The sequence below is a fragment of the Talpa occidentalis genome, unplaced genomic scaffold, assembly GCF_014898055.3.
Source record: "Talpa occidentalis isolate TD23 unplaced genomic scaffold, MPIMG_talOcc4v2.1 talOcc4.14, whole genome shotgun sequence".
Lineage (NCBI taxonomy): Eukaryota > Metazoa > Chordata > Mammalia > Eulipotyphla > Talpidae > Talpa > Talpa occidentalis.
The window spans coordinates 33,376,577-33,402,974 of record NW_023601433.1 but is presented as its reverse complement, the minus strand read 5'-3'; the positions used below and the strand labels follow the sequence as shown (position 1 = coordinate 33,402,974).

General features: G+C 38.2%; 1 protein-coding gene across 7 annotated transcripts in view; it reads left to right on the top strand.

Moving 5' to 3' along the window:
• RGS7 (regulator of G protein signaling 7) overlaps nt 1-26,398 on the top strand; it is a 502,597-nt gene that overhangs the window by 435,112 nt on the left and 41,087 nt on the right. For all 7 annotated transcript variants that reach the window (XM_054694910.1, XM_054694912.1, XM_054694913.1 and 4 more), the window contains one exon: nt 14,486-14,560. In XM_054694910.1, coding sequence (XP_054550885.1) covers nt 14,486-14,560 — 75 coding nt within the window. The remainder of the gene's footprint in view (nt 1-14,485; nt 14,561-26,398) is intronic.

The window sequence follows — 26,398 nt, the reverse complement described above, 5'->3', positions numbered from 1 at the left end:
CCCACACAGAGATGAGTGGATAAAGATATGGTATATATACACCATGGAATATTACCTGGCTATACAAAATGATAAAATCTTGCCATTTGCCATGTAGGTGGAACTTGCGAGTATTTACTAAATGAAATAAGTCAGATGAAGAAAGACAAATACAATATAATTTCACTCAAAGCAAATGAATTAGAAAACAGAATAAAAACAAACCCTCAGATTCTAATAACAGAATGGTAGTTACAAAAAGGAACTCCATGGTGGAGTTCCATGGTGGATGGAATTTAGACTGTGTGGTGATCATAGTGTAGTATATACAGATCTCAAAACAAAACAAAAAAACCTGTATACATGAAATGTAAAAAAAGAAACAAAAAACAATTGCACACTCTTACACCATGAGAACAAAGTGGTGATCAACAAAGTGTAAGGGGAATAAGGTATCAATGATGGTGGAAGGAAAGAATCATCAGGGTGGATATCACAATATAACAAATAAACATATAAAATTATTATAATGTTGTACACAGGAAACTTATATAATGCTATTAAAAAAATGCCAGAAGCCCAATGAGTTACTACTGCACTATATTAAAATAACTAAAATCTGAAGTACTGATGACAACAACAAATGCTGGTGAGGACTTGGAAGAACAATAGCTGTCATTGCTGGAGGAAATGGAAAATAGTCTGTTACTGGGCAGTGAGAGGGGCACCCCAGACCCCCAACCCTGCTTGCTCTAAATAGATTCTTCCATTTGCAGCAGCAAGATAAAACATATATGACCTTTAATGGAAAGGAATTTTAATACAATTATTGTGCAATACAGAAAAGACAGAATATATGGTTTTATCAAGCACCCAAAGTTACCCATCCCCTCACAGGTAAAAGTCCACCGAAAGAGGATTGGCCCAAAGAAAGGCCTGAAAGCTTGCCACAGTCTAAAGCACTTTCCAGTGGGGACCCATAGAAAACGGTCAGAAACAGTCAGACAAGCCTGGGAGAAAAAGAACAAAAAATCAAGATAAAAGCTGCCATTGTTAACCTCCCCACAGGTCTCTCACCCACATCTGTTCCAACCAGCCCAGGACCAAGAAGCAAGTGCAGCTTCTTCATGTGTCTCTCCACTCCATGTGGCTCCTCCAGGTCTCCTTCTGGCTCTCCATCCTTCTTCCTTCCTTCTCCAGCTTATTCTCCTCCCTGCTTAGCTCCACTCTCCTTTGGGTGGGGAAGGTAACCTGGAGCCTCCTCTTTTCCTGGGGACCACCCTGTTACAGTACTGCCAGTTTGGAATACTGTTTAATGGTTCCTACAAAACTAAACATATTGTTAACATATAATACTTCACACTAGTTGCTGTTTACTCAAGTGAGAGGAAAGCTTATTTCCCCACAAAACTTGGATATCACTGGCTATTCATAATAGTTAAAACTTGGAAACAACCAAGGTATTCTTCACTAAGAAAATGTGATACATATGGGCCTCCCCGGTGGCGCAGTGGGTTGAGTGCCTGCACCATGAAGCTGTCCACAGCTTCTACAGCACTGATGAGATTCATGGCCGGCCAGGGAGATTCCACATGGCGAGGCAGACCTCTTCTTTCTCGCCCACTGCTCCCCTCAGCAGTGTACAGGCAGTCCTTCTGCCTATTCTGCTCCCTCCTCTGTCTCTGGTGAATTCTCTCACCCTTCCGTGCCTCTGGCCTATACCCCAGTGCTTGCATAAATATATAAATCTTTAAAAAAATAAATAAATAAAATAAACCTTTTATAAAAAGGTGATGCATACATTCAGTGAAATATCTTTCAGCAATTGGAAGACATAAAAAATTTGTGCCTCCCTTGTAGTACTATCAAGCTATGGTCACCCACTGTGGCATGAGTTCAATCCCTGGCATCCCTAGCCAGGGAGCTATCCACATGGTGCAGCAGACCTCTCCTGCCTCGCCTACTGCATCCCTCAGCAGTGTATTCAGTAGATCCACATGTTCTGCTCCTCACTCTGTCTCTGGTGAATATTCTCACCCCACCTCAGTCCTACACTCCAGTTCTTGTATGCATAAATAAGTAAAATAAATCTTTAAAAAAAGGAAAGAAAGAAAGACGCAATTAAGACACAAAAAGACGTGGAGGAACCTTAATTGCATAGTGCTACATTGAAGAAATCAATTTGAAATGGGTATTTGCTATGCTATTCCAACATTATACATTTTGGAAAAAGGCAAAATTATAGTGCCAGGAAAAAATAGTAGCAGTTTATTAGAAGTTGAGGAGGAGATAGAGGAATAAATAAGTAGAGAATAGGAAAATTTCAGGGCAGCTAAACTATTCTGCAACATGATGTAATGATGCATACATGTCATATATTTGTCAAAAGTCATAGAACTTATATAGAGTGAACCCTAATTTTATCTATGGACTTCAATTAGTAACAATGCATCAATACTGGCTTATCAATTATAACAGATAAGGCACATTAATGTAACATATTAATAATAAAGGAAAACAGGTTGGGAGGAAAGTCCATATAGGAATTCTCATAATTTCTACTCAATTTTTCTGTAAACTTAAAACAACTCAAAAGTGGCCTATTTGTTTTACAAAAAGAAATCTTGAATAAAAATATTTTAAAGAGAAACATAAAGAATATCACAGGAATAATAAGACCAACATAATCTTTGATCAATAGTATGCAACATCATATGTTGTTAATACATAAAATGAATTTTACTTTCATAAAATGACATTCATTCTTTTTTTTTTCTTTTACTGCCCAGAAAATTTTAATTTTGCACATCACTAGGCATGAATTTTTGTCATTAGTAATTATTAAACGCTGCTAGTGCCATCGTCCAAATGGCATGACTATTTTTTTTTAAGATTTATTTATTTATTTATACAAGAACGGGGTACAGGCCAGATTCGCGGGAGGGTGAGAGTTCTCCCCAGAGACAGAGCATGGAAAAGAACAGGCCGACTGACGGAAATACATTGCTGAGGGGAGCAGCAGGAGAGACAGGAGAGGTCTGAGGCGCTGTGTGGGACCCTCGCTGGCTGGTCAGGATCAAACTGGCGCTGCAGAGGCTGCAGACAGTTTCACAGCGCTGTGCTCAACCGTCTGCACCACCAGGGGAGGCCCTGGAATGACTATTTTATGTCCACAGTTCACTTCTATAGTAACAAGCAGAATTTTCATGATTTACATAAATATATTTGTCAGAGAAGTTTTAATAGTGAGATGCAGTATAGCATCCACACTCTGATGCTTTTCAGATATCAATACAAATGTATTTTTAATCACCATTCATTTGAGTGACCATGTAAAAAATAAATTATTTAGTAATTCTAAGTTTCCAAAGGAGGTTTTCCAATGTACTTATAATAATTGTTAGTAAGGTTTTTTTGTGTTTTTTAAAAGATGGATTTATTTATTTGTGCATACAAGAACTGGGGAACAGGCCAGAGGTGCAGGAGGTGAGAGGATTCACCAGAGACAGAGTGGGGAACAGATCAGGCAGACTGATGAAATACACTGCTGAGGGGAGCAGTGGGCAAGGCAGGAGAGGTCTGCCGTGCCATGTAGGTCACCTCCCTGGCCAGCTGGGGATCTAACTCATGCTGCAGAAGCTACAGATATCTTCACAGTGCTGTGCTTTTCCCCTTGCGCCACCAGGGAGGCCCCATTAGTGAGGTTTTTAAGAAACACCTTCCATGTCCACATCCTGTTGTAATTTCTACACCATTTTTTCCAGCTGCTTTGCTTTACCTGCAAGAGGGATCTAGACAAGATGGATGTTTTGTTTACTTTCTTTGATGCCCTGAACTTTCCGTAGTTCTTTATTTTTTTTTAAATTTGACTTTCTGTAGTTCTTTATTTTTTTGAACTTTTTCATTATACATTTAGCTTGATGGGCCTCCCCTGGTGGCGCAGGCAGTTGAGTGCCATGCTGTCAGTGGTCTCTGCAGCGCCAGTTCGATCCCGGCCAGCCAGGGAGGGTCCCGCATGGCGCAGCAGACCTCTCCTGACTCACCCACTGCTCCCCTCAGCAGTGTATTTCTTCAGTCTGCCTGTTCTGTTCCCCACTCTGTCTCTGGTGAATCCTCTCGCCCTCCCGCACATCTGGCCTGTACCCTGGTTCTTGTATAAAATAGATAGGTGAATCTTTAAAAAAATAAAAAATAAATTTAGCTTGGTGCTACGGTTTGATCTCTTCAACTCTCTTCATTGCATCAATAGTTTTATTTATTTATTTATTTTTATGAATTATTTTATTTTATATAATTCTTACATCATTTTTTCATTTTTGCACAATATATGCATTTTCATTTTGGTTATATTCCCCATAAAATTCACACCCCCTTTTTCTGACCCTCTCCTCCCCCCGCCCCCCACTGTAGTGTGTCTCTGGTCTATAGTTGCTTGTTGATTTTGATTTTTACTTTATTGCAGTTAGTCTTTTTCCTGGTCCCTTATTTAGGTTTTCTAAATTCCTGCTATGAGTGAGACCATCCAGTATTTTTCTTTTTCTTTTTGGTTTATTTCGCTGAGCATAATCCCTTCCCACTCCATCCATGTTGCTGCAAATTGCATGAGTTTATCCTTTTGATTGCTGAGTAATATTTCATTGTGTATATATACCACATCTTCTTGATCCAGTCATCTATTTTTGGGCATTTGGGTTGTTTCCATAGCTTAGCTATTGTAAATAGTGCTGCTATAAACATAGGAGTGCAGGTGCCCTTTTGAATTAATGTTTCTGTGTCCTTTGGGTAAATACCTAGGAGTGGAGTTGCTGGATTATATGGAAGCTCTATATTTAGTAGGTCAAGAAATCTCCACACAGCTTTGCTGAAGACCAGCCTCGGCAAACTGGGTGTCAGGGGTTCCTGAAGGATGGGACAGCATGGGCACAATTGAGGAATGGATCAGACACACGCAATGTCTTGTGTTAGTATGTCTGTCCCCGAAGGTCTCAGAAAGTCTTTGTTTATTCATTTTTTAGCAAGTGGTGAGATTACATCATCACATGCATAGAAGCAAAGCAGAAACAATCAGTGTATTCTTTTCCCATAGACTTTTGGCTGCTATGTGCTCTCAGCAAGAAGGCAACCTTCAAGGTTAATAGATAAAAACTAAATCTTACACTAAAACTTATTGTTTCTGTCTGGACAAATACCTAAGACAGTGGATAGCTGCCAGTGCACTTCTATCAGCTAAGGCCTAAGCATCAAAAGACTCTTCTATTCAAATGGCCTTCAGCCGGAGACCAGCTGATTTTTGGTTATCAGCCAGCAGGGTTTTCTACCAAGAAACTTCTTAACACAGCTAACTTCATGTAAAAACTTTCCTGAGAAACTTTTAAAAAAGCAAAAGAAGGACTTACTATAATTGTTGTCCTGGGTTGCTTGTCAGGCATGCTCATGTATAACAAACTCTTTCCCATTGTCAGGCAGGCCAAATTTACGGTGTTTAATTTTTAAGCAGGTATTTCTTTGTGTCATTTACTTACAGTATTCTATACGTAAAATTTATTGCCCAATGTACTTTCTGAGAAGATTTTTCTTATATGACCAAGAACAAAAAGCAAAGGGATGCTTATAGGTTATAGATTAATCTTCAGCCCCAGGTGTGAGGCACAAGGAATCTTCAGCCCCACGGTGTGAGGCTCTTTGGAAATCTTCGGCCCCACAGTGTGAGGCCCTTTTTCTTCAGCCCCATGGAGTGAGGCTTTTTGAGCTTTGGCCCCACAGTGTGAGGCCCTTTTTCTTAGCTACTTGCCAGTGTCTTATCTGGCTGGGGCAGTAAGGCCCCCCCGCACAGCTTTGCATAGTAGTTGGACCATTTTGCACTCCCACCAGCAGTGCAGGAGAGTTTCTTTTTCTCTGCATCCTTGCCAACATTTGTTGTTGCAACAACAACAAAAACCAAACAAACAAACAAAAACACCTAGCATCAATAGTTTTATTCCATAGCTCTTGCTGATATTTGACAAGTTCATTCTTATGATTTTCAAATTAAAACGAGTTATCACCATAAGTTTTTACCAACTGCTTTCCAGAATGCTTTCATCCACCAGATTTTCTAGGATTGGATTGGGTTTCTTTGTAAAGTTTTTATAGTGCTTGAATTTACAGAATATGAACACCTTGCAATTGTTGTGGAACATCAAGTGCTGGATGGGGAAGATAAGCCCCTGAACAGAGAAAACAATGATTGTTGGGTTGGGAATGCAGCAGCATGTCCCCTGGGACATGCTGAGGGATGAGTCCTGGAGCAGGTTTGCAAAGCAAGGCTCTGCTGCTCGGTCAGCAGCCCTCTAGCTATTTATTAGCAGTAATAAACAAGCATGACTTATTATGTGATAATAGCAGGAGGAGCAGGGTCCAGGGGAGACAAAGGACAATCAACTTTATGGGGAATTGGAGGGGACATGTTGGCCACTATACAAGAACTTCCTGTGCAGGTACTTGATGTAATTTCTGAGCTACTCACAGGCCTTCTCAGACCATGGCCACACAGTCAATGGCTACCTAGGTGTCCCCAGATGTGCCATTGTCTTAAGGCAGTCATGCAGGAGTGCCTTATCCAAATCCTACACACACACACACACATGCACACACACACATGATTAGAGATGCCATACACACAGGTACAGAGGACCCAAGCTGTAGAAAGGCCACAGATGAGGTCCTTTCTTACAGGAAATATGCCAGTTCTTTCATTGTGTGTCTTTGTGCATGCTACTTTGTGCATTGTCTTGAAATAAAAAATAAGGAAACTTATTTGTAGGATTTCTATTCATGAATTTATTTGCTGCACTGGCAGATGCATTTTTAGCAATCAGAATGACAGTGGGTAAAATGACTTCAAGTATGTATTTTTTTAATTTATTAGATAGTAGACCTCTAATTAGGCTAGCTATTTAATTCTTACTCAGTCCTTTTAGTTCAGCAATATCTACTGTTTTTCTTTGTAATTTCTTCATCCTTCCATGAAGCCCTTTTGGACAGCAACCTGACAAGATATATTAGCTCTCTCTCATCTGGAAATCCATATTCTCTGTCCCAGATAACCCTATGATATGAGTCCCCTCATTCCCCAAACTTTGATCTTCTATTTCACTGCTGCAAGTTGGTTTATCAGCCTCTATTACTAATTGTCGTAATGTTGTGCCATCATCAATGTGCATTCCCTCACACTATGGGAAATGTGTTTGAAAGTCTCACAGGAGTCTCCTGAAATCCCTTCTTTTCTGACTTAGGTATAGAAGAGTCGGGATTTACAGAACTTTCTACTATAATCGACTCCTAATTGCTGACTTCTGATGTATTCACTGTGCCTACCAATACCAAAGTTAGACAGGGATTTAACATTTTCTATTAGTACCTACAGTATACTATTGACAGAACTGGAAAGAACAAACATTCTTGCCATATTTTGTTCTAAGGGGAAATGATTCAGTATTTTGCCAGTAAATATTATGTTTTCTACAGGGTTTTCATGAGTGAGAGAGTTAAGTATTGTGTGGCTTTCAGACTTGTATTTGAAATTTTCTAGCACTTTGCATAAAATGGACCTTAGTCAAAACTTCCATTTTCAAAATTCTACTACATTTGGAAACTACTGGGAACATATATAGTCACTTATATAAGTTAAAATTGTGTGCTTTCATTAGTTCTGTAAGTTAAGAAAAAATAGACTATAGCTCTCCTGTCTTGCCCTTAGCAGTGTATTTCAGCACATCCCCTTAGCAGTGTATTTCAGTACATACAACTGTTCTGCTCCCCACTCTATCTCTGGTGAATCCTCTCACCCTCCACACCTCTGACATACATGCCAGTTCTTCTATGCATAAATAAATACATAAATATTTTTAAAAAGAAAAAAATCCAAAGCAACCACCTATTCTCTCATTTCAAGTAATTAGAAAAAGAACAACAGGAAAAAAAAAGAAGAAAGAAAATCATTAAAATTAAAACAGAAATAAATGAAATAGAAAAAATAGAAGTTAAGAAGACAGTCCAAAATATCAGTGAAATCAAATGGTGGTTCTTTGAACAAAATGAACAAAATAGACAAATCTTTAGCTAGGCTTACAAAGAAAATGAGAGAGTAAATTCAAATAAGTAGGGTAATTTATGTAAGGGGAGAAATTAAAATGCACACAGCAGAAATCCAGGAGATAATAATATGAACTATGCAAATAATTTCAACAATCTAGATAAGATGGGAAAATTCTTAGAATTATATAATCACCCAAAGCTAACCAAGAAAGAAATAGAAAACATAAAACAAAAATGTGTTAGCTGAGGGTCAGGAATTAGGAGTTCCTCTTCTGGGTGGTTCTAGTTTAAGATCTTCCATGACACTGCAGTCAAGCTGTTGGCCCAGGCTGAAGTAACATGAAAAAGCTGGAAAATCTGTTTCACTCATGTGGTAGTTGGGAGTAGGCTTTAGTTTCTAAGCACATAGAGTTTTGCTCAAAGCATAGCTTCCCCCAGACACTCCAAAATAGAAGAGTCCCATATTAGAAACTACAGTCCTTTAGTAGATTATTCTCAGAAGGAAAAATCATCACTTTTGCACATTGTCTGTTGTTCACATAGACCAACTATATTACAGTGTGGGCACTATACAAAGGTGTCACACCAGAATTAGGAGATCATTAGGGATCATGTTAGAGGGTGACTTCTGCAATAAAATAAGGGCTATGGAAGTAATTTGAAAGGTGGATTGAAAGAGGGAGGGCTAGTCCTACATACTTCCCAGGGTTATGCCAGGTGACTGATTTCTTTGCAAAATCTACATTCCTACCAACTTTTTAGAAACATTCCTTTTTCTCCATCTCTTTTCAACACTTGTTGTTTCTGGACTTTTTGATGTGAGCCATTTTCACAGTGTGAGATATTATCTCATTGTGGTTTTGATATACATTTGCATGGTACGTAATAAACTATTTTTCGTGTATTTTTATTCCTATTCTCTTGGCCATCTTTATGTCTTCCCTGGAGGAGTGATTATTTAGTTCTTCTGACCATTTATTGATTGGAATTTTTTTCACCGCCTTTTAGACATGTGATGTGTAAATATTTTCTCCCATCAGTAAAGTTTTTTTTTTTCTTCAATGCTAGTTTCTGTCTCTGTGCAGAAGTACTTGTATTTGTTTTTGTTATTGTTTCCTTTGCTGTAACAGTCAAGTCTCCAAATATATCACTTAAATCAATATCAAGGAGTGTTTTTGCCTATGTTTTCTTACATGTGTTCTCTGGGTTCAGTTCTTTCATATAAGTCTTCAATCCCTTTTGAGTTAATTTTTCTGTGTGGGATGAGACAGTAGTGTTTTTTCATTGTGTGTGTGTGTGTGTGTGTGTGTGTGTGTGTGTGTGTGGTTGTCTAGTTTTCCCAGCACCATTTGTTGAAGAGGCTCTTCTTAGCTCCTTTGTTGTATGTTAACTGTTCATTTAAGATGGGTTTATTTCTGTACTCTCAATTCTATTCCTTTGCTCTCTGTGTGTATTTTCTGCCAATATCATATTGTTTTCATTACCAGAAATTTGTAGTAAAGCGTGAAGTCTAGGACTGTAAGTCCATTCTTTCTCCATTCTTTCTCTTTCTCTCTCTTTTATTTAACCACAGTTAGTATCATTGTCTTTCTTTCTTTTTTTTTTTAAGATTTATTTATTTAGGGCCTCCCCGGTGGCGCAGCGGTTGAGCGCTGGGTTGCGAAGCTGCCCGCCGCCTCTGTGGTGCCGGTTCGATCCCCAGCTGCTCCCCGGCCACTGGAAGAGGGTCCCACATGGCGCGTAGACCTCTCCTGCCGCCCGCTGCTCCCCTCAGCAGTGTACTTCGGTCCTTCTGCCTGCTCTGCTCCCCGCTCTGGCTCTGGTGAATTCTCTCACCCTCCCGCGCTTCTGACTGTACCCAGTGCTTGTATAAATAAATAAAACCTTCAAATCCTTTAAAAAAGATTTATTTATTTATACAAGAACCGGGGTACAGACCAGATGTGCAGGAGGATTCACCAGAGACAGAGCAGGGAACAAAACAGGCAGACTGACAAATTACACTACTGAGGGGAGCAGCGGGCAAGACAGGAGAGGTCTGTGATGCCATGTGGGATTCTTGCTGGCTGGCCAGGATCGAATACGCACTGCAGAGGCTGCGGACAGCTTCACAGTTCGGCGCCACCAGGGAGGCCCTCTCTCTCTCTCTCTCTCTCTCTCTCTCTCTCTCTCTCTCTCTCTCTCTTTTAAAGATTTATTTATTTATTTATACAAGCACTGGGTACAGTCAGAAGTGCGGGAGGATGAGAGACTTCACCAGAGCCAGAGCGGGGAGCAAGCAGGCAGAAGGACCGAAGTACACTGCTGAGGGGAGCAGCGGGCGGCAGGAGACGTCTGCGCCCTATGCGGGACCCTCACCTGGCAGCGGGATATCGAACAGACACTGCAGAGGCTGCGGGCAGCTTCGCAACCCAGTGCTCAATCGCTGCGCCACAGGGGAGGCCCCCCTCTCTTTTTTTTAAACCAGGATTACTTAATAATTATTTGCAAATAGCTATTTGGGGTCTTTTATGTAAACAATTTCAATAATGTTTGGTCTACTTGTCTGAAGAATGCCATTGTGCTACTCATAGGGATTGCACTGAATCTGTATATTGCTTTGATTAATATGGCCATTTTAAAAATATGAATTCTTCCAATACATGATCAGGAGAGATCTCTTCCTTTTTGCCATCTTCTATTTCTTTGAATAATATGTTATGGCTTCCTTTGTAGAGGTGTTCACCTCTTCTGTTAAGTTTATTCGTAGATTTTACTCCTTTTTTGGTACATTAGTAAAGGTATTTTTTGCTTGGTGCTTTCTTTTCTAATTCATTGTTTTCACATTTTTCCAAAACTCATTCGAAAGATAGGTTTCAGTAAATGTACCCTGTGTGATAAAATATTTTAAATCATCTGTTAGATAACTCAATCACTTTTAGATATGTGATCACATTTTCAGTTTTATTCCAGCTTCCCCTGTTTCTTTGTAAGATTGTTTTTGGATAGGAGTCTGGGATATAAAGTTTTGCTTTTATTTGATTTCATGTAGTCGGGGATAAGGGCCAGTTATCCAAAGGGTTCCTTCTACCTCCTTGCTGATTTTTCCTTTAGACAGATTGTCTATTTCTAGTACTATTACCATGGGGTATAATATCATCTTCCATCATTCATGCTAGATTTCTCTTCCAGACATTTGCTCCAAGCATAAACTGCCCACACATTATAACCGTTCTCCACAAACTCAGACTCCCATATACTTATTTGTCTTTTTGTTTTATGTTCCATGCTACTGGGACACAAAATCTGGATACCTTGCCTGTCACATATAAGTCTTGAAAAGTAGTGTCTTGGGCTCATTATTTATACCAAGCCATGTGTGAGGATTTGTTTTGGGTGTAATCAAATGTGGGATTTCTGAGGGTGTAGGGCCCCCTATTTACAGACTCATTTAATCTTGTCTGGGCATTCCTATCATTCCCTCTACACTCCTTGGGATTTCTCTCCCAGAGGAGAAAAATAAGTCACCTGCTGAGCTCTGCAGTTTTCACCTTTATTTCTCTTTCGCTCCAGATAATGGAGCCTTCTCTTTTTTCTTTATTTCCACACTTTAACGATACAAGAAAATCTCTGTGATGGATTTGGCCATACTTGACGCTTGATATATCTGTAACCACTTAAATAATTTCAATTTTAGGGGCTCTCCTGGTGGCGCAGGGGTTAAAGACAGTGCTATCAAGCTATTGCCAGCCACTACACCATGAGTTCAATCCCTAGGCGGCAAGGGAGCAACCCACATGGCACAGCAGACCTCTCCTGTCTTGCCTGCTACTTCCCTCAGTAGTGTATTTCAGTAGATCCACGTGTTCTACTCCTCACTCTCTCAGGTGAATCCTCTTACCCCCCCACCTCTGGCTTACAACCCAGTTCTTGTATGTATAAGTAAATATATCTTTTAAAAATTTGCAATTTTATTGGATTTAGATTTAGAGGTGGAAAATTGTAAGAGAATGAAAATTGGATAGGTTTCTTTAATATTTTCAATATAATTTGTTATATGAAGATCAATGATTGTGAATCCTGGCTGCATCACTGGAAGTTTTTTTAAAAATATAAATGCCTAGATAAACCAAATAAAAATTTAATCAGTTTATTAGATTTTTTTAAATTTTTAATTTTTTTTTTTAATTTATACATACAAGAGCTGGGGTGTAGGTCAGGGTGGTGAGAGGATTCAGCAGAGATAGTGTGGGGAAGCAGAACTGGAAGATCTACTGAAATACACTGCTGAGGGGAGCAGCGGGTGAGGCAGGAGAGGTCTGCTGTGCCATGTTGGTCAGCTCCCTGGCTGGGAATTGAACTTGTGCTTCATTGGCAGTGGATAGCTCCATAGTGCTGAGACTTAAGTCCTTGCGCCACCAGGAAGGCCCAGATTAGACTTTCTTGTTTTTTTTTTCCTCTCTGTGAATACATTTATATGTATATATATAATATATATATATATATACATACATATACATATATATTATTTTTACGTTGTTGTTCACTTTTTTAATATTTTATTTTATATAATTCTTACATCATTTTTCATTTTTGCACAATGTATGCATTTTCATTTTGGTTATATTCCCCATACAATTGCACCCCAATTGCATCCCCAGGTGCAATTGTTATTTATTTAATGTTTATAGTACAATATATCTATAGTATTTTTTATATGTAATGTACATAGAAAAAATAATTAAAAAAATACTTTCCTCATACAGTGTCATAATGATTTGTCACAGTGGTTGTTCCTTAAGGAAATTCCCCTGTGTCCTCATTATTCAAAGAGCAATATTTTTCTTGAATGTCAACACTGCTGCTTGCTTTCTTTCTTTCTTTCTTTCTTTCTTTCTTTCTTTCTTTCTTTCTTTCTTTCTTTCTTTCTTTCTTTCTTTCTTTCTTTTTTTTGCCCTTCTGCCCTGCAAACATCCCAATTTCACAAAAGCCCTTAAAGTCCTTTTTCAGATTCATAATTTCTCTGGAATTGCTTTTTAAGGATAGTATGTAATGTTTCATTGATTTTGAAATCTGTGGGGCAAAGAAATGAGCAGAGATGTACAGAGTGATGCTTTTTACTGCACCAGAGATCCCAAAACTTAAAAGTAAAGGAAACACAATTCATGTAAGTTCTGACAACTTTCGAGACATTTGTAATATATTAGAACCTTTTAAGATTTAAGGTCCCATATATTTTTTTCTCTTTTCTTTTGTTTTCTGATTGATGTTATTTTTCCTCAAAGCATTTCTTTTCCCTTTATCACTCTCCCTCTTTCCAGCTTCACTCTTCTCTCTCTCCCTCTTATTCCTCCCCTGTCTCCTTTCTCCCTCCTCCTCCTCCTACCTTTCACTCCTTACCCCTCCCATCCTCCACCAACTTCTAAATACAAGAGATGTTTTACAACTCTCCTGAGGTTTCCCAAGAACCTCAAGCAGGCTGTTCACACTTTTCTAATTGTCCCTGTTAAAAAGGGATTCGACTTCTTGAGGGAAAGGAAAAAGAAAGGTCAAGAATTTCTGGGAAGAGCATGGTTGATTACCAGTTTCTTCCATCATCATCTTCATTTTTACCACTGCCTTGTTGTACACTCTGTCTATGGAAAACAAATATTCCCAGTTACATAGTTTAATGAATCATTGTAAAAAATATTGACTCTGGGCCTCCCCTGGTGGTGCAGTGGTTGAGCGCTGGGCTGCAAATCTGCCTGCAGCCTCTGCAAGCCCGGTTCGATCCCCGGCCAGCAAGCGAGAGTGCCATATGGTACGCAGACCTCTCCTGCACCTGCTGCTCCCCTCAGCAGTGTATTTCGTCAGTCTGCCTGTTCTGTTCCCCACTCTAACTCTGGTGAATTCTCTCACGCTCCCGCACTTCTGACTGTACTCAGTGCTTGTATAAATAAATAAATAAATCTTTAAAAAAAATATTGACTCTGGAACTTGAGTTGATTCAACTGATTATAGTTTTCCAACTTGGGAAACGAGTAACCACTTAGTAGTAGTGTCACCTCATAAAGAAAAAATACACTCTGAGAGATGTTGTGTACATTTATCAGCTGGGGCTATAACTCCATCTAGTCTGGATATTCTTGCACGATGTCTGTTGCTTAGGAGCTACTAATATCAACACCAACATCACATACAAAGCCCATTAATTTATTTTTCTCATTTCCCTGGAAGTTATTCAAGAATGGTGTATGAAGGGTTAAACGTAAGGAATAAACAGGTGCTTTGTATTTTACTACTAGTTACTGCTGATAGATGTAGCTGTTGTTATTTAGGAAGATGTGACAGTGACTTACGCCATCTAAGCAATTGCTAAGGTTCTGGAGAGTGGATCATTAATATACTGATCAGAAATTTCATATCCAAGGATACCTTTGACTCTATTTTTTTTAACTTTCATTTCCAGCCTGGATGTGTAAACACCACTGAAGTGGACATTAAGAAGTCGTCCAGAATGAGAAACCCACACAAAACACGGAAGGTAAAATCAATACTTGTTGTTCTTATCTTGGTGATGAGTTGAACTGTTTAGAGTATTTTGGTCATAAAGAAATTTAAAAAAATTTCCATTTCATGTTGTAGTTTCTACCATCCTCCCTGATCTTCTTTATTGCTTCACTAGAAGAAAATGTTGGAATTCAAGTCCTAGTTTTCTGCCATTCTCTCTCTCCTCAGGAAATAACCCCATCCTAACCTAATTCTTAAGCATGCCTAAGTCAAAAAGGCAGGCACTGACTGTTTAGGACTGGCTCATACAAGATGCAATATGTATACTGAGGACACTCCTCTCTCCTTCAGAAAGAAGAGCTATCAATAGAAGATGAGGAAAGGTAGATCGAGATTAGATTAGAAAAGTGATACTAATCAGAGAAGAGATATTTTAGGGAAGAGTCTTATGAGAAAAGGTCTTCATCAAGATGTTTAATTACAGATGTTGCATGAGAACCCTTTTTCAACTTCAGAACTTTGTGACATGATCATAAATTGTTATGTTTGGTATTTGTTATGTGAGAGAATAAATGATAAAACAAAACTGTCCTGAATTGAGTGACATTTTAAACAATTATTTGAAAACACACAGCAGTAGTGTAACTGGAATTCTAGGGTTTGTGTGCCTGCCACCACCAAATGCCAATAAATGAGATAGGAATTGAATCTTTAAGGGGGGGGGGGCTTTATTCAGAAACCAGGCAATTCTGTGAAGATGGGGGCTAACATCCTAAAGAAACTAACTTAATGTGTTATTTCCAGCTCACTTTTTATAGTGAATTGAACAAAGACAGCTATCCATCAATGAACAAGCCCCCACAAATTGTTATTGCTCTTCTGGACATCTGGATTCAAGCAAGCAAGTCCCAGTTTGCTGAATCTGGTATTCTGATAGTACTGGTCCCAAGCACTACTCCAGATGTGTGCCAGGCTGTAAAACTCACTCGGAGTAGACAGACCATAAAAAATATATGTACATGTAGATTTCTTACTATTCCATGCAGAGTGCCCTCCCCATTTCCCTGCCATTCCCTTTCAACCACCCCCTCCCCACACACCTTTAGTAGTAATCCTTACATCTATAAGGCTTGCTTCAGGTCAAAGATTGCACTCTGCCTTTGTGCAAATAACCTGCTGTGGTTGTCAGCACAGCACTTTCCTGGTCTGGGGATCCTCTGGCACAGGCCAGTATATACTACATACACAGTATGTAGCAGCAGGCAGTTATGTCAAGGAAAACAAAAAGCAAAACTATTATAAAATCCTTCCTCAGGCCCACAATGCTCAGGGGCAAAGAAGTTAAGGAAGATATAGATCAAAACAAAACAAACAAACAAAAAAAACTACTTTTTTTATTTGAGACAATATCATGAATAATCTTAGCTTTCTATTCAGTAAGTTCAGCATTGTCAGGTTAAACAACACAATTTTTTTTTAAAGATTTTTTTTAAAGATTTATTTATTTATTTATACAAGCAGTGGGTACAGTCAGAAGTGTGGGAGGGTGAGAGAATTCACCAGAGCCAGAGCGGGGAACAGAACAGGCAGAGTGATGAAACATACTGCTGAGGAGAGCAGCGGGCGGCAGGAGAGGTCTGCCCGCCATGTGGGATCCTCACTGGCAGCCGGGGATCGAACCGGCACTGCAGAGGCTGCAGGCAGCTTCGCAACCCAGCACTCAACTGCTGCACCACCAGGGAGGCCCTCAACAATTCTTTAAATTACTCAAATCCATGATTGGTTCTCAGTAATAGGTAATCCAGGCACCTCCAATTCTCTCGGACAGCTTCCCTGAGCTGGCCTAGTTCCTGACCACTGACCCTGATAGCTTAAGACATTGTATTTAAGGCTTTGGCCATCATGCACACCAGGTGTTCTGTTTTTACATTCAAGAATCCTACCATAATAGTATCACAAAAATAGTCATGGAGAAGTATTCTGTTTTACTCCTCAACTGTGAGTTCTCATTGCAAATTGGTGGGAGGGAAATTTACTTTTCTTGCTCACATTCCGATTTATGTGGACCTTTTGGGCATAAAAGCTGTGAGCCTTCTCATGTTGCTATGCCCCCTACCCCATGCTGTTTGTTGATATGAACATAATTGCATAGCAGAAACCATCCCACCAGTAATTTTAAAAAGGCCATTGCATAGGACATAACTGTGATAGTGTTACAGATCATGTTGTTTCCCACAGCCAGATCCAAACAATTGCTCTTTCATCCTGAGAAAATATCAATTTTTTGATAGGTGAGATATTTGCCAATATTTAAGCAAATATTCCCCTGTCTTATTGTAGTTACAACAGACTCCCCAAATATAGATATAAATGAAGGTCAAAATGCCAATCCAAATTCTGGAATAGGTACAATTCTGTCAGCTTTTGAGGAATATGTATACACCCTACAAGGCCTAATGCCAAGGTTTGCTCAATATAAATCCCTCCCACAAGGCAAACATACATCAGAGATATTCGGAAAATTTTGTGCCAGATACACCAGATATCTTTATCCTATCTTATTGGTATGATACTTCCCTGGAGGGACTAAGGGCCAGTTATTAACACAAACATAAACATAATTGTCTTTGTAAAGTCACTTTTAAGTCTACCACTCTCTTGGACATCCATAGATCCTCAGGTTCTGATGTTGTGTATCCCGAGCTTGACTCCAGAAAGATTTACTGCTATTGATCACCAGGAATACTTCTCATGGACTGGTCCACCATTCAGCCAGTTGATCCTCTAACATTCTCATTTTCCAATTCTTTACCAGAATCTGATTACCAGGAAAGTAGTTATGCAAAGAGATGTCTGTGGGATGCAATAGTCTGTCAGAAGCAAACTTGCACAAAAGGATTAGATGTTAAAAATGTTGTGTTCCAGTCCGATTTGTAAGAAAATGAAAACAAAATGCTGAAGACCAGAAACTTATATATATTTTTTTAAAGATTTATTTATTTATACAAGAACTGGGGTACAGGCCGGAGGTACAGGAGGGTGAGAGAATTCACCAGAGACAGAGTGGAGAGCAGAACAGGCAGACAAACCAAAAACACTGCTGAGAGGAGCAGCAGGTGCAACAGGAGAGGTCTGCTGCGCCATGTGGGAATCTCCCCAGCTGGCCAGGAATCAAACCCGTGCTGCAGAGGCTGTGAAGAGCTTCACAGAGCTGTGCTCAACCCGCTGCGCCACTAGCGAGACCCCAGAAACTGATATACTAAAAAAAACAATTCCTGAAATTATTTCTCTCTACCCTCTTGCCAACCCTACGGACAGGGAGAGTGGCACCCCAGAACTCTTAAACCTGCCTTCTCTAAATAGGTTATGTCATCCACCACATCAAGACAAAACATATAGACCTTTAATGGAAAGTAACTTTAATACAATTAGTGTACAATAGAGAAAAGACAAATGATATAATTTCCAAATCTAGCACCCAAAGTTACCCTTCTCCTTGTGGGTAAATGCCCAGTAAATAAGGTTGACCCAAAGCAAAAAGTCTAAAGAACCTTCAGGTGGGGACCCATAGAAAAGGGTCAGAAACAGTGAGACTAGTCTGAGAGGAAAAGAGCAAAATCAAAATCAGATTGGAAGCTGCCATTGTTAAACTCCCCAAGGTCTCTCACCCACATCTGTTTCAACCAGTCCAGGATTAACCAAGAAGCAAGCACAGTTTCTTCACATGTATCCTGCTCCACATGCCTCCTCCAGGCCTCCTTCTTGCTCTCCATCCTGCTTTTTTCCTTCCCCCGGTCTCCTCTCCAGCTTTTTCTTCTTTCTGTTCACCCTCCTTTGCGTGGGGCAGGAAACCCGGAACCTCCCCTTTTCCTGGGGACCACCCTGTTACAATATTACAGTAGAAACTGTTTGCAACTTAAGTCTAGCTTAAGAGAAATTGGCCAGTTCTTCTACAGAAACACAAGAATAACAAAATGTAATGTATACATTTTAAATTGGCCTTTCTGGAACCTTTCATGAGGAATATCAGCTGAGCTTTTAACAGTCTGCCTCTAGAGCAGGGTACCCTGTAAATTTCTCACCATCAGTCTTTGCTGCACTACTTACGTCTTTGGGTAAGTTTTTCTCCTCCAGAACCTGGGGTCTTTGGGTCTGCCAAGGGGTAGTTGCCTTCATCGCCTTTCTTGGTAAATTTGGAGCCCTGAAAACAAGATATTATGATGTCTTTTTCCAAGTCTCTGAAATCCGTGGATTCCTGAAAGTAGTCTGATTTTCAGTATAACATTTCAGCCAAAGTTTCAGGCTTCTAACATTCTATTATAGGCAGAAAAGAGATTGATGCAAATACACACATTGTCATGAGAAATATAAGTATTTAATAAGTTTTTCCATTTGTGAGAGAGAGAGAGAGAGAAAAGAAAATGTTCCAGTTTGTTCATAAAAAGAGGCAATTTGCCACTGCTACAGATCATAGCACTGCTCAAAGAGAAACTTTCTAGAAATGAAAATAAAATATTAAAAAAACAGTATTTTTAAGTCTTTAAAATTGTATTAGTCCTCTCAGTGTATCCGATCCAATGTAGTAAGTCTCAATATTCTGTTATAGCAGTTTTTATGAGTCCAGATTTTTATAAGCTTTGCAGTTTTCCTCAGTTTCATGACAAACCTATATTTTCAGAGTACTTTCAGGCCCTTTTGTGTGAAGTTTTCTGAATACATAGCTTGGTAAGTAACCTCTATAAATAGTGAAAAGACTCAACATAACCATAGCTAAAATCTCATTGCAAAGCAATTTATAAGGAAGTTTGCTCAACTTTTGTGGATACACCATATTTCAGAATAACCAGAACTGACCAGGAATGGTATATAACAGGACATCTTAGATGCTAATTTTTGTGTGTTTTTATTATCATTTTAGAATATTTATATTAATTTTGCATACATGCTGAAAAGATCTAACATTTTTCCCTATATGGTAATGTTCTCAATGACATTTTGATATATCTAAATCAGCCCAATTTGTTTCAGCATTTTTAGAATGTTGACTCTCAGGGAAGTTTTGTTACAGGCTTAATAAATTTATACAAATCATATAACATAGTACTTAATTTGCACAGACTGACCAAGATTTTAAGTGTAAAGTAGTTCTCTGAGGGGCTCTCCTGGTGGTGCAGCGGTTGAGCGCTGGGCTGCAAAGCTGCCCCCAGCCTCTGCAGCACCAGCTTGATCCCTGGCCACCTGCGAGTGTCCCACATGGCGCGCAGACCTCTCCTGCAGCACCCGCTGCTCCCCTCAGCAGTGTATTTCATCGGTCTGCCTGTTTTGTTCCCCACTCTGGCTCTGGTGAATTCTCTCACCCTCCCGTGCTTCTGACTGTACCCAGTGCTTGTATAAATAAATAAATAAATCTTTAAAAAAATAGTATTTCTCTGACAAACTTCGGTAATACTGACAGGATAGCTCTTACTCTCTCTCTAGCTAGATACTTTAGAGTATTAGACCTTTAGCCATTTAAATAACATACCAAAAAGATGACCATAGTTAAGGAATGTTTTTCTCTCTTTAAGAAGATGGAAAAATTAAAACTTAGTTTTATGGAAGTATACTACTGATATTAAAAGATAATCTGGAAGCTCATATAACACGAACTTAATTTTATTAGCTTGCCCACAAAATGACCATTTCAAGATTTTTCTCTCAAACTGCCGACATCCTTTTGTTTTCCTATATCATACATCATTTTATCTTGACATTAATCTTTTACACCTCTAGCAAAAAATATTTATTGCTTATGTCTTCAAACATACAAACACATACACATTTTACATCTCAAAATCTCATTCTTTTTGGTTTCCAGATTGCAAGCATCTGTAAATACTGTCATACTTTTTTTTTTTAAATTGGAAGACTGATAATTAACTACTAATATATTTTTTAAAATATATGTCAAGATTAAGTTCAAAAGCTTAATAGTTTTAAATATTTGATGAACAAAACCACATTTTTTTAGTGGAAAATCTTTATTTTTTTTTAAAGATTTATTTATTTATTTATACAAGCACTGGGTACAGTCAGAAGCGCGGGAGGGTGAGAGAATTTATCAGAGCCAAAGAGGAGAGCAGAAGAGGCAGAGTGACGAAATACACTGCTGAGGGGAGCAGCAGGCGAGGCAGGAGAGGTCTGTCTCGCCATGTGGGACCCTCGCCACCATGTGGTGACCAGGGATCAAACTGGCGCTGCAGAGGCTGCAGGCAGCTTCGCAACCCAGAGCTCAACCGCTGTGCCTCTGGGGAGGCCCCTACCTGTTTTATCTTTTTTTAAATAATGCGCATATGTCAAGGCATTTGTATGCATTCCTTTCAAATAATTAATTATTTAAGAATGTATGGCTTATAGCAGTCAACTGTGAGGAAACAGCCCAAGTTTGGCATCACTAGATTAAGGCATTCCACAAAATTGACTGTCTTTTGATATGTGGCCTTTTTTATGTATGTGTCCCTGAAGTAGACACTAGATTCTTTTAATAGTATTATTTATTGCCTTTTTCTTTCATCCCTAGAAACATAAGCATTATGTTCAAAGGTCCCAATGTGGTCCAAATATCCTTCCTTTTTTTGATGGCAGTGCAGCGTGCTGTTAGTATAAAGAAGGCTCAGAAAATGTGCCACAAAATCTATTCGGACATGGTGTTCAAATGCTTTTGCCTTTAGGAATTGTCTGAGAGAAAGAGGCAATACCAAATCAATAAACCTATATGAGTCTTATTTCTGTGACCACCCTACTCAGTTCTCTCTATCCTCTGCTCACAGGATATCCTGAATGCACCAGGATATAACTTATGGGCCAAGATTCAAAATGTACTCAGTTCTCAAAAAAGGACATTATGTCATCTCTCACTACTTTTTGAATTTTGAAATGTTACTCTTCAAATATCCTACATTATGTTAAGTTTCCCCAACAGACCAACTAACTGAGATAAGTTCTAATTTGGTAGAGAAAGTACATGAACTAACAAGGTAGAATTTAAAAATATTAGTCATTATTGACACTCTCTTTTTAGGACTATAACTTGTTGACATATTACCAGTATTTAATAAGGCATAATTCTTTATGAAAGTTTGAAAAACGTTAATTTACATTGTTCTCATTGTTGTTCTTCATATACCATCAGTCCTCTCTTAATGATGGAAAAACAAGACATAACAAGATGAAATATTATAAGGAGATATAATTGTGGCACTCTAGCTCTATTTATGGCACTTGCAGTCTAATAGCCAGTGAATCAGTGCAGTCTAATAGCCAGTCTAAATAAAGGATCCAATACAGAGCTATATAGCACCAAAATTACCAAAGGAAAGTATAAATGTCTGAAGAAGACTATCGGAAGTAGCATACATACACTGTTTTCAAATATTGGGCAACACTGATTTTCTGTCTGTTTGAGAATTATAGCTTCTCATAGTCAGAAATGTTGAATTTGGTAGAATATCCATAATTAATATTATTTATCAAGATTATAAGACACTGAGCACACACAGAATTTTGTCTTTTAGAATTGCTACCACCACTGCAACTTTAGTTCATATTTGATTAAAAACTGGAATTATCCATTCAATCAACATATTTAAATATATTTAATAGCAGATTTAACTTGTGTGATGCCAGATGGCAATACTGGTCTTTAAGTAGTCAGGGGTAAATGATCTTGCTCTCACAATTGATGAACTAAGAAGGGTGCACACACTGAAAATGTAGACAAACAACTGTATATGTTGTCAAAACATTTGTGTGTATGTGTGTTATATGTTAATCTACTCAAAGATGCAAATGATGAAAGGATCAAAATGGAAGAGAGAGAGAGAGATGAAAGGAAAAATTGAATAAATGCTTAGATAATTATCTAGCACCATAAAGAAAGGAAATATAAGAATTATAGGCATACCAAAACAAGAACAAAGAAGGGAACTGAAAGTACAATAGCTAAGCTTTGGAAACAACCCAAATGCCCAAAAATAGATGACTGGATCAAGAAGATATGGTACATATACACCATGGAATATTACTCAGCATTCAAAAAAGATAAACACATACAATTTGCAGCAACATGGATGGCGCTGGAAGGGATCATGCTCAGCGAAATAAGCCAGAAAGAAAAAGAAAAATACCGGATGGTCTCACTCATAACAGGAATCTAGAAAACTTAAATAAGGGACCAGGAAAATGAGTAACTATAAGAAAGTGAAAATCAAAATCAACAAAAAACTATGAACCAGAGACACTCTATGGGGGGTGGGGGGTTGGAGGGGAGGGATTGGGGTCAAAATAAGGGGGTTGCAATTGTATGGGGATTATAAAAATAAAATTTATTATTTAAAAAAAATGGAAGAAAACTACCCATAATTGAAAGTGAACTGACCACACAAATACAGGAAGCTATATAAGCACAAATTTATATTAACAAAAGGAGATTTACAGCAAGATATATAGTAGTAAAACTTCCAAGACTCCAAATAGGCCATAATTAGGCCAACAGGTTTCTCTGAAGAATCACTACAGACAAGAAGAGAATGAAAGAGCATGTTCGAAATACTCCAAGATTAAAATAACCAACCACAAACAATATATCCTGCAAAGCTCTTCTTCAGATATGAGGGAGAAATAAAGAACTTCTCAGACAAGCATGTACATTGAAACGTAATCAAAACTCTCCCCCAACAACAGGAAAGTCCAGGAATAGACTTTTCTACTAAACTTTCCAAGAAATAATAATACCTACCCTGCTCAGAATCTTTCAAAAATATTTAGAAAGTAGGGATATTTCCAAATATATTTTATGAGGCCAAAATTACACTAATAACAAAACCAAGCTAAGGCAATACAATGGAATAAGACTACAGACCAATCTCCTTAGTGAATACAGATGCAAAAATCCTCAATAAAATCATAGCAACTTGAATCCAACAATGTATTAAAAGGATTATACATCATAACTAAGTGGGATTTATACCAGAGATACCAGTATGGTTTAATTTCCAAAAAAGCAATCAGTGTAATTCACCTCAACATAAAGGAAAGAAAATCCATATGATTATATCAAAAGATGCTGAGAAAGCATTTGATAAGATTCATCACTCATTTATGATGGAACCCCTTGAAAAACCTGGGATAAATGGAACACAGGTTAAAATAATAAAAGCCGTATATGACAGACCCACAGCTAAACAAAATAAGCCAGAAAAAGAAAGGTAAATATTGGATGGTCTCACTTGTATTTGGCATATAGAGAACACAAAGGATCAGGCAAAAGGAAACCTTGAAAACAGAACATAGATCTAAGGCATTCAGGAAGGGAGCAGGCGGGATAGGGCAAGCAGTAAAGGTAAAAACAGGAGATGGAAGTGCATGTTGGACTATGGTGATAATCTGCAGGTGTTTTGGCGTTGGGGAAAAATATGGTGACTACATCTGAGGGGAGAAATCATATACTGTCAAGGATGTAAGAAAAAGGTACTTCATTAATAATACATTAATTTAAAAAAATGGGAATTATGGGCCTCCCCGGTGGCGCAGCGGTTGAGCGCTGGGTTGCGAAGCTGCCCGCAGCCTCTGCGACGCTGGTTCGATCCCCGGCTGCTCCCCGGCCACCAGAGGAGGGTCCCACATGGCGCGCAGACCTCTCCTGCCGCCCGCTGCTCCCCTCAGCAGTGTACGTCGGTCCTTCTGCCTGCTCTGCTCCCTGCTCTGGCTCTGGTGGATTCTCTCACCCTCCCGCGCTTCTGACTGTACCCAGTGCATGTATGAACAAAACAAACAAACAAACAAATAAATAAATAAACATGCCTCTATAAAAAAAAAAAAAAAAAAAAAAAAAATAAAAAAAAATAAAAAAATGGGAATTAGTTTTCCCACTGTTCTCGAAACTAGAAGTCCAAGGCCATGGTACAGACATATTTCATCCCTGGTGAGAGCTCTCTTCCTGGTTTGTTGTAGTCAACCCTTCAACTGGTTGGATGAAGCCTTCCCATATTATGTAGAATAATCTGCTTTACTCATATTGCAGTGATTTAAATTTCAATTTCATCCATCCTAACAAAATACAGTGTTTGAGCACATATCTGAACACCATAGTTTAACCACATTGACCCATAAAATTAAATCATAACAGGCTGGATCCTTTTACATGACAACAGATAGAATAGTCTTAGAACAACAGGAAATCTGAGGAAATGCACTTGTACATATGTGACTGAAAAACACTTTGAATTGCTGTATGTATGCAACTTCAAAACATATTTCAAAACAACATAAGTTGTTTCTTGTTTCTTTAACAATTCACTTAATATGTTAGTTAACAGCTTGTCATATCCTGGAACAAATTTGTTATTACACATATAGCTTCCCTACTTTTAATGCAGTGACTATAACTGTTTAAATATAAAAAGACTGACATTTCCTCACTTCCATATGCCAAATGTGTAAGTCTAAATTTTAATGTGTTACATAATAGAATAAACTACTTATATTTTAAAATAACCAAGAATGGTTTAAGTAATAAGTACAGTAAAATTTTAGGCAAATTTGACATTTTAAAATGCATGAAAGGGTGAATATTCTAAAGCCTACAGAATATTGAGGGGTCAAGCTGGCCTTGGATATGAATAGATGCAGGAACTTACGGTCTTTCACTCTCCACTGGCTTCTTTCACACAGCATTAGATATGATCATAATCCATTCACTAATTGATCTCAGCCATCCAAAGGAATGAGAAATATTCTCCATCATTACCAGTTAGGAAAATCCAACACTACAATCTACATAAAAGGAAAAACAATTGCATTTTTTCTTTTCTATTTTAAATGACCCTCCCTCTGCAAAAAATAAAACAAAAAACAAAATTTAAATCTCTTCTAAAATATCAAGGGGAACACATATGTCCAGATTTATATAGGAAGTGAAATTGTTTTATTTGGTGGATAATCTATTTAACATTCATTTGGATGATGAATATTAAATATGATTTAATATTCATTTGTATGAAAAGTGCTGATATATGCAACATGATCAATTAAAGGATATTAATCAAGTCAAAACATCCTGATTTAGAAGTTGCTGTGCTATTAAAATGGATCACAAGAATATAATTTGATTTCCTTCAGCTGCAAATATTAAGATAGTCTTTAATACCATAATTGCCATTTTTCTGGCACTTTATAATTACTTTTAATCTTGACCGAAAACTTATTATTAAAATTGTCAGTTAACTTGTTCTGTAAGCCTTTTTCTTTTTGTATGAACTATAAATTCTTTAAAGAATTTCAAGTAATTAAACCAAGGAAAATTCACAACTTAGAGGTATTTTTACTTTGTTTTCCTTACCAAAAATTAATATGGAGATCCAGGAGGTGGTCAAGCTTGTTCTAGATTCCTATTTACTACAGTATTTTTAATGAGCAGAAAATCTACTCTGCTTACGATGCTCTTCAGCAGTGCATGGCTGGGATACTATGCCTCTCAAAGCTTTCTATATCCCATGTGAAGCAGTGAAAATTGAACTAAGATAATTTTACATTTGAACAAGTCATAGATCCAGTTACTAGAACACCCTGTGAGGCACTACATACATGGGTTGTCCAATCAGTTTGGGAACCACCCACTTACCTGCAAATCTGAAATAATTTGATATCTCTTCAACACAGTGAGAGAAGAGTGAAAGGGAAATTTTTGTTTATGGGGAGCTTTTTGGAAAACGAAATTTTTCTAAGTATTATCACCAACTCTCCAAATTCTCTGTACATTTTTATGAAATGAAAGTAAATGAATGAAGTGTTTATAACAACTTTTCATAAAGGTTTATTGGCATGTTTCAAATTT